Source organism: Pangasianodon hypophthalmus, chromosome 7 (assembly GCF_027358585.1).
Source record: "Pangasianodon hypophthalmus isolate fPanHyp1 chromosome 7, fPanHyp1.pri, whole genome shotgun sequence".
Taxonomy (NCBI): domain Eukaryota; kingdom Metazoa; phylum Chordata; class Actinopteri; order Siluriformes; family Pangasiidae; genus Pangasianodon; species Pangasianodon hypophthalmus.
The window spans coordinates 23,674,494-23,684,656 of NC_069716.1; the positions used below are offsets into that span (position 1 = coordinate 23,674,494).

The window sequence follows — 10,163 nt, forward strand, 5'->3', positions numbered from 1 at the left end:
AATATACAAACATTAGAGTAACCTCTTACCCTACAATAGTAACAGAAGTGCACTTGTAATTCCAACAACAGGAAGAAGCAGTTCACACAAAAGTACTGCCTCAAATGGACATTTTGTATGTTATTTTGTTATTTTGTAGTTTTGTATGTTATTGCTATGTGATGAGACTCAGCAAAGCTCCACGAGTGAGCAGAAAGCCTCTAAAAAAAAAGTTACCTGCCTGTTTTTCTGTTGAGCCTGTTCAGCAACCTGAAAAGCTGGCCTGGGTGGAGTCAAGTCAGCCTGCTTTTCTTTTACAGCTAAACACTGGATCTCAACAGATTTCACTTATTCATACATGGCCACTGTTTAGCACATGCACATCTGTCAATCAAGTAACAGATGCAGAATGAGCATTAATACTAACTGCATAGACACACCTTTCCGAATATCATGATAAGGTGTTGAAATTTAATTAATTTTAGTTCATCTGCATCATATTTTTAGTATGCCATGTATATTACATTAGAAAAGCAAAACCTAAAAATATGAAAATGCAACAATAATATGACGGACACTCCGTTATGACCACAGCTTCCAACTTGGTGTAACTGAAGAAAAGAGATTGATAATAAAGGCTGTATGTTTCAGCCATTCACGTGGAGGTTTGGAGCAAAAGTTCCACACACCAGAAACACCACAAGGATAGTTCAAAACAATCTTGCATTCCACAGAGAGTCTGGTACGATTTGTCAATAATTATGAACAAGAACCAATTAGCTATACAGAGAGAGGCCATGTGCAAATGTGCCAACATTGCTAACAAGGAAATCTTAGCAGACAGAGAGAAAAAACTGAATTTTACCATAAAAACCCTTACGTATGTCGGTGGATGGGATAGCACCATGCTAACAATAATAAATGAATAAATGATGAAACATGTTTCAACAAGGGTTTAACTGATGTTTAACTGCAGTCTGAAGAAATGCTTGGATTTATAAGCAACCAGCTGAATGTATAAGTTTACTGAGATTTAATAGTTACAAAATTAACACAGGTGCATGTCCAATAGATGAGGCACATAGTAATAAATTTAAAAAAAGTCCTTACACTATCATTACTGACATGAAAGGAAAACAATCCAACAAGTCAAACAATTTATCTGTCCAAATGGCAATACAAAATAGCTCAATAAAAATTATGAAGTATACAATACATAGTGAAAGAAAAATATTAAATTGTGATGCACAGCACATTTTTCCCAAAGAGCTGCAAAATACAAATTCCTCTGCTTTCAACTGGCTCACAAGACAGAGTTTTGCTAATTCACAGCTTAAAGTCCACCTAGATGAAGTCAGTGCAAAACCAAAAGTAACCACAAATGCGCATCTTTCACGTCTAATGTCCTTTCCTTTCAGTGAACTCGTTTTTTCGACAGGAGAGTTTTATTAGTGTTTGGTCTGACAACTGCTTTAACCAAAAAAGCAGAAGGGTGTAGTTATTGCGTGGCCATGACCTGACATGGCAAGGAGTCAAAACACATAAATGCTATGACTAAACCGTATATGTTGGCACCTCTGCATTTGACTAACCACAGACGTTTTCCCAAGCTTTTACTGTACACTTACAGTCGAGGCAATGACTCTGAAATGGTCAACACTAAAACAATCTTAGACAGAATATATTGTGTGCAATAATTACAGTTTCAAGAATTGCAACTGGAAATCCTCTGCATAGTTTATATTCTGTGTCAACAGGAAGCCATACAAGCTAAGAAATCTAATCTATTTAGAAACAATACAATATTAAAAGAGATTAAATAATTTTTCTCATAATCTTATTACTACTGCACTATAAGCACAGGCACTTAAATGTTATACAATTAGGTTTTGATGAAGCAGAGAGTTATTTTAAGTTCAATGGTCAAACCCATTAGGACAGTGACTTAACCCCAACAGCTGTCAGTAATTCAGAGAGAGCACATTAAACACCACGCTGCACAGCAGGACAATGTTTCCTGTATTACTATTATGCTGGAAGACTAGAGGAAGCAAAATACTCTGATTAGGATCCACATGACTTTAAATGAGCACTCACAGGGTCCCGTATATCCTCTCCATCTTTAACGGAGGCTGGAGGTTTTATCAAGAGATCATCATTGCATTCACTGTCCGACGCGTTGGGCGACTCTGCAATGTCCAGGAACTCATCACGCTTCTGTCCTCTGAACCTTATCTTGTCCAGTCGCTTTAGCATCTTCAGAACACAGTTCCTCACCTTTATCTTAGCATGGTGGATGGCAACTCTGCAGGGACAAAAAAGAGAGAAAAGACTGAAATATATAACAATGACCCAGAAACACAACAGATAACAAAAAATTTATGAATGGGACTTATTAAAGTGTGACTGAAAGGAGTAGGCAAGGATGAAGAAGAGAGAACGACATCATGTATAAAACTGTAAAAATAAAATAAAATAAAAAAAATCAGGTGGGAATGTAATTACCTTTCACTAAATATACCTTTGTTAAACATTTACAGCTTGAGCTATTCCTTTCTAAATTGACTAATCAACTAATCAGTTGGTGAACCAAGATTCTGTCAAATGGCTAGCTGTATTTCTTTATTTCTATATTTATTGCCAGGGTCTGCCATAATTAGACAATTTCTATAAGAACTGTCCTGATCACACACAATTTGCTAATACTCAGTATGAAAATTTGTGGAAAAAAGGATTTTTAATCATGACAAATGATTAAAATGATAAAATGTTCACTTAAGCAACAATGAAACAACAACAAAAACAACAACAACACGACACCAGTGTTTATCTGTTAGGTCAGGCCTAAAGAATTTAAGGCTCAGTTAGCAGTTAGTATATTTTAGTGGTCTCAAATGAGCTTTTAGGGTTAAAAAAGAAGGAGTTCTGTTTTCATTTTATGTCATCCAAGTATCACATTGAATGTTATTCAGTTTAATCGACTAGATACAATCAGTGTGTAAGTTACTTTCCAAAGAATTTAAATTTCCTTTGAATATTTGCTGCTTGCTAAATAAGTCGTCTCTATTTTTTAAATTTGTTGTTGTCAATAAAACAGAGAAACAATATTCATTTGAATATTCAGTTCCTTAAATATTCATGCATATTACTTTGTTACATTTTGTTACATTATATTAAAAGTGTTACAATCGAGAAAAACTAGCTCTACAATTATACTAGCTAACAACAAAGCAATGGGCAGCTATTCATTTGTTGTGTAAAAACGTGATTTCAGGGACAGTGCCAAGAAATACGGTTACGACTGTGATTTTGGCCTTTTTCAGTGTGCAAAAAGTTTAACACTCACCAACATGTATAGTCAAATGAAAGTTTCCATTTAGACAATTATATGTTAATTACCAGGCATAGTGTTCACTCTATATTGTCTTCTTTGAACCTGTCTAACATGTCATCCATCAGACAAGGACAGACACGTGAAGAGAGGATAAAAATACCAATGCTGTCTGGGAAAAAATTCTCAGTGAATAACAGAGCTCATTAGCAAAGTGTGACAAAGACATGCTCTATTGGCAGAGAGCACAGGAGGAATTCAGGGCTTACAGACAGCCTCACTATCATAATGAAAGCTTCTGGAAAGGAGAGGAAAATCTCTGAACTGGAGGAGAAATAGTCAATTTGTGGGACAAGTTGTATAAGAGAGGGTGACATGGGCTGGGTTTCTAACGCCCACAGTAACATCACCATTTCATCACCATGTGAAATAAAAGCCATGCTTCCCCCTTCTGAATGAGTCAGCCTGAATGGGAGAAAACCTTTTGCTTAATACCATGTAAACCCCCCTGGGTAAATAAATGCGGCTACATAAATTATGAATACAGGCTTTCCGGTTCTCCAAATATTACAAACGTTCTCTGGAGCCATAGTACTCACATTGGGGTCTGTAACATATAGCCAGGGAGGGGGATGTTTTTACCATTAATTATTTTTATTTATGGTGGTTACAGGTTGTATATTCATTATAATTATTTCAGCAAAGCAGTGGGTAACTACTTATTGACAACAAATTGCTTGAATTTAATAAATTTCAACATATAATATAAACAGGTTCACTTGAAACAACTGCAAGTTTAACAAAACTAGGAAAGATGCATTTAATACAACATGAAATGTTTCATACCTATTTTTTTTTAAACAGCATGTAAATGGTTTGGGTTTTGTGACTGAATAGTTACACTGGAAGAGGTAGAGGGATGAAGACAAACAGATAAGCTAGCTGACCAGGCAAGTAAAATCTCTAGCGTGCTCTCCAGCACCATATTTTGGCCAAACACCTAACTGATTACACTAAAAAAGTGGTAGCCACCATAATGTAATAAAGTATGGTGAGCTAGTCAGCTAGTTAAGTGCATTAATACATAATAAGTAAAATGAATCAGTATATGGTCATGTAACACAGTGCATCTGAGCTTTGGTCAGTGTATCAGCTATGAGACATTGTGTTTTGTCTTCATACGGCACATAAAATATTATTCAAGCCTGAATAATATCTTTATTTTCTCTCCATGTGTTTCAGAGTGAAGTGACTGCATGTTGTGCTAGCAGCAGAGTTACATCACAGCTTTGCTCTGGAATTTATTTGAGAACCCCTGCTCTAGATAATGCAAAATTCAGTATTAAAGCAATTAAAGCAGTAGAGGAATTTTCCATGTTCCATTTCAACACTCTCTGGAAACGTTGCAACACAAACTCACAGTTTTGCTCTGATCTGGACCATATGGAAGAACTGTTTCAGGGCTAAGAACGACAAAGGCAGCACAAGTACTGCTGATATAAAATAGAAAAACCTTGAAACTCATCTAGAAGCCAGAAGCCCACGCTGAGCAGAAAACTCAGTGTGGTGTGCCAAATCAGTATTCAGCACAGTGGTTTGACCTCAGAGCCAAAAAAACCCAGCCTGGGAACAAAGCATGTGGGCCTGAGCTCAGAAGCTCCAAAACTCCAGCTCTGCTCCCTTTTTCTACCTCGAGCAGGAGCACGTGCTTCTCATGATAACGAGAGAACCCAAGACAACCTACCAGCCTCCTCGTCCAGCAACGATCTGCTCTTGGAATTTCCTGAATGAGAAAAGAGGCATTCTGATTTGTTTAGAGACTGGCTTTCTGTAAAGAAAAGCCTAGTGATTGTTTAGGACATTCAGGGCAATGCATTAAGCCAAACCAGGCTTGTTCACAAGTCACATGTACTTAACACATTTATCAACATACAACATTAATAAATAACTTAATCTTAGCTGAGCACTATTTTATTATATAGCCAATACTATGACGTATTACATATAGTACTTTGTTTATTTTCTTTATTTACTACTTCACTTATTTTTTAATTATTACTTTTTCTTATTATTTCATGTTCTTACTTACTGCCTTGTCTGTATTATAATTTGATGTGTGTCCGTGTGATCTGATGTGCCTTGTACTGCTGTGACAAAACAATTTCCCTCAGGGATCAATAAAATCCCCTCCTCTCCCTCTATCTCTCTCTTTATTCATCCATCTATCTACATAACTACCTAGGTAATAAGGAAGTGCAGAAATGGGGATATTGGTTTAGGAGAGCAGTACAACCCTCTGTGTTTGCCTGCCAGACCCAAATTAAACAGTACATTCCATAATTTAACTACGAACTCTTTTATCCATGTTGCTAACAAAAGTATATTAAGTAAGGTTTCCCTGAGCCTTTAACCAATTTAAAATAAAATAGCTCCAACAATAAGAACTTTGTAGAGTACAGTAAAAACTGTGAAATACAATGGTTTGAAAAGGGTGGATTGGTTTATTCAAGTTGTTTGGACTTCAAAACTGGGTGGTCTGGGTGGAGCTCACTACATCACCTGGCTTAAGACATTTTTAGGAGACATTTTCGGCTCCTAAACGCATTGGATTATTGCGCAAATAAGGGTGTGAACAAATAGCAAGATAAAGTTGGGCATTCTTCCACACCGAATTTAAGAGAACAGCCCGTTCTTTACTCAGTGAGCAGTTTGCTCAGATGGAAATGAACAGAGTGTTGAATTCCCATGGATTATTGATGAATGTCACTTTTCCAGCCTTGACCTGCCATGCCATGTAACCTCAGCCTGAACAGTCTAAAACTTTATACCTGTAATTAAGAGCACTAGACAACCCATTGCTGGATCATTAGGTCAATGTATGGGTTTTAAAAACCTCAAAGTCATATACATCACCATCTGAAAATACAATCATTGCCCATCATTAATGTATCACTATCAAACACTCCTTCTCACGTCCTGAGACGCGAGTGTGATTCTCTGCTATGAATTTGTGAATTTATATAATGGACCTGCTCTGGAAGAGTGTATGTTATGTGTGTATGTCCCCTTATAATACAGTGACTAGTATGAACATTATGCTGTGTTTTACAGGCACAGCTGTTATTTATTTATGTGCTCCAGTGAAAGCAATTACTACTGACATATCAAATGACAATAAAAGCTTCCAGTTTATACTCTTGTTATAAATCAGGTCCACTCCCAACCACAGAGGCGTCCAAAAAGGTTTGGGTCCAAGTTCACTCTTCATGACACACCTACCTACAGCTGTTATCAGTTATCATCACGTAAACATCAATGTCCGATGTCACACTGCTCTCTACATACTGTAATCTTATTAAACTCATTAAAATATACATAATTAATTTAAATATACTTTTTATGCTTTGTAGTAATTCTCATAGATTTATAGTTAATTCAGTATTAACTGTACATTGGTTCTTTAATGTGCCTTATTATTAATTAGTAATGGTACAATCAAGTGATACCATCCCAAACTTTTAATTTCTATCTAAGCTCTTTTTCTTGATAGAGAGATTTCAAAATGTGTGTGTGCAAGAATGAGATTTACTGTTTGACTTATTTGGCATTACGACCCATATTTAGAGCCGTGGTTTATATATTGATCCCTGACTGTACGAGGAATGACCTACATATAATTAGACTATTGACTTTGTTTACTCTTAACATATCATGCATTTGGAAATGGCATCCAGATGTGAAAAATGAAGTCGTTCAGCTGTTTGACAGCATTATCCCATCAGTCAATCAGTCTGATGTGAAGTGTGACATTTGTGACAAACCATTTCACTTTAATAACATGGCACCAGTGCTTCAGGATCTGAGGAAGCCATGGTTGTCATTGGGTTCTGCATCATTAGGTAATACCTGATACATTAGAATGACACAGAAGACTAATATTCTTCAATTGTTGTCACAACTGGTCATGGTCATGGCGTGTTCCTGTAGAATGGTATTACTGTAATGTGGAGTTACTTTATTTTAATAATTCTATTTTATTTTTTATAAACAATGCACCCACGTAGAGTGAACTTCATGAATCATTTGTATACACTGTGGACTATCATTTATTGTGTTTTCTTTTTAAACGTTTGGTCCAAAACCTCCCCAATGAACACTGCAATCAACACATCAAACCTAATGATGCTTCATTTTTTAGGACAAAATCTCAGCAGAAGTTGCTGACTAACATGAATAATAGGCACCGCTTGTTAATAAATTACTGCTATACCTATATAAATGACATCACATTAATGAAGTTGAGAGAAAATATCAGCAATGTCCAAGAGTAAAATGTAATGTAATACGCCAGATTGGACCATATATTTGAACAGTATTAATACCGTTAGTTTATACACATCAGGTCACGTGCACAATCTGGATTTCTAAACTTCAATTCAGTTTAAAGAAATTGATTCATTTTGTTCAAACAGTTCAAATGAATTGGATCACCATCCATATCATACTGATAAAAGACTGAAGATTGTATATATATGTGTATGGACTCAAAAGGAAAAGGGCTAAACAAACAACAAGAACAACAGCAACAACAATGATACTTATTATCTTTATCATCATCATTATCATCATCATTACTGTTGCTAATAATAGTAATAAAGATAATAGGTATTATTATGTCAGGGATAATATATTAGGCTGTTATATTAGTTTGTTATGTGGGTTATGCAAAAATGAGCAAATAAACTATAAATAGAGATAATTAATGAAATGGCTGTGGTGGCCCTATTATATCAAGTTGCAGCAACACATTAGCCTGTTGATTATTTCAGAAATTTAGGTGTATATCTAAGGAATTTCAGGTTGTTTTTGTAATAATAATAATAATAATAATAATAATAATAATAATAATAATAATTAATAAATATAATAATAAATAAAATATAATAAATATAATAAATATTATAATTATTATTATTATTATTATTATTATTATGCATGATTGTTAATAATAATAATAACTATTATTATTATTATTATTATTATTATTATTAACGGTCATGCATATTATCTTTATTATGATTATTATTATTATCATCATCATATATTATTATTATGCATGACTGTTAATAATAATAATAATAGTAATAATATTTATTATTATTATTATTACTATTATTATTAATATTATCATCAGCATCATATATTATTATTATTATTATTATTATTATTAACAGTCATGCATATTATGTTTATTATGATTATTACTATTATTAATATTTTTATTATAATCATGATCATACTTAATAATAGTAATAATGATAATAATAAAGTATGATCATGATTATAATAAAAAATATTAATAATAGTAATAATCATAATAAACATAATATGCATGACTGTTAATAATAATAATAATAATAATAATAATAATAATAATAATGATTATTAATAATGATTATTATTATTATTATTATTATTATTATTATTATTATTATTATTAAGCCGGCGCCCATTTCGCCTTTACAGTCCAGGTGCCCTGAGCTGACGAATGGGCGGGGTCATTAGGCTCACTCAGTTTCTCACATTTCCTCACATGTCTGATTTCATGTCTAATGCACTCTCAGCAGTGTGGATAAATGTTTTCAGTAGAAGTCTGCAGTTTTATTTCAGATGATGGCTGATCCTTTAATAAGAGATGAGCTGATCATCGCATCAGCAGCAGCGGATACTGTATCCTACAGTACAGGCTGTATGCAGGCGCTGCTTTCCAGCAACACCTCTTTGTTCTCTTCATGGTGGGATACAGATGTTAGAAGCAGCAGTGTGAACTTGTACCACAGTCACGAGGCGTTGCGCTTAGACGTGCAACAACATCTGGGTGCACGAGATCACGACGCAACCTGAAATTCCTTAGATCTACGCCTACATTTCGGAAATAATCAACAGGCTAACGTGTTTCTGCGTCTTGATATGACAGGACCACCTCAGCCATTTCATTAATTTCCCCTGTTTCTGGTTTATTTGCTCATTTTCGCATATCCCGCTGTAAACTAATATAACAGCCTGATGTGTTACCCGAAGCTGAAGCAATGCACGGGGGGATCAAGGAAATGCAACAGGAAGCGTTACACCTAAGCATGCATGGGTGTGAAAACACAGAATACTGAAGTGCAGAGGTCAAACAAGACAAATGCAAAGCTTTGCAGTCTGCCAGACATCACCACCAGGATGAGAGACACGACCAGAAGAGCGACAGTGTTTCTCACTCACCCTGCACGGAACCTGCAACAAAGTTGCATCAACAGGAACAGCAGAATACCCCAGCTTTGTCTCTTTCCGCCCACAACCTGCCCAGAAAATCCGCCTTCTGCACGCTTAAGGGTAAATACAAACACCAAATCTCAAAAAGCAGATCCCGAACTCCAGTGCAGGCTTCCGCCTTCCCAGCAGTACATGAAGAAATGCTGCCTTCCCAGGAGCGAAGGCCCGCTGATCATCGGTTTCACTCTGTTGCTGATTTCTGAAGCGATAACGTCACCGGAAGTGTCGTCAGTGAAGCGGAAGGGCTGGATTCAAGACATGAACGCTTCAACCGTACAGCTATACCAAAGTTTCTCACAGAAAAAATTCAAATCATTCATAGGCATCATAAAGAATTAACAGCAGCGAAGAATTACAACAGCTCCTAAAACGCATGTTGTAATTAAACATGAAAACACCAGCGGAGTGTTACAGTGACTGATATCACAGCAGTGATTCGGTCGGATGATGTTATTCGTGATAACACGACTTCCAGTGTTACCTTGCTTTATACAACAGTTTACAAAGCAAGGCGGAAAATAAAGCAAAGAAA

The 10,163-nt window shown here is 35.5% G+C and overlaps 1 protein-coding gene across 5 annotated transcripts in view; it reads right to left on the bottom strand.

Annotated features, from left to right (window-relative positions):
- Nucleotides 1-9,854, bottom strand: part of gramd4b (GRAM domain containing 4b) — a 31,474-nt gene extending 21,620 nt beyond the window's left edge. For 4 of the 5 annotated variants that reach the window (XM_026917948.3, XM_026917947.3, XM_053235231.1 and 1 more), the window contains exons 1-2: nucleotides 9,581-9,854; nucleotides 2,077-2,284 (exon numbers count right to left, since the gene is read on the bottom strand). In XM_026917948.3, the coding sequence (XP_026773749.1) occupies nucleotides 2,077-2,284; nucleotides 9,581-9,609 (237 nt within the window). In that variant the 5' untranslated portion in view covers nucleotides 9,610-9,854. Of the gene's footprint in view, nucleotides 1-29; nucleotides 2,049-2,076; nucleotides 2,285-9,580 lie in introns of those variants that run through there. The other variant, XM_053235232.1, reaches the window with a different exon arrangement.
- Between the last annotated feature and the right edge of the window lie 309 nt (nucleotides 9,855-10,163).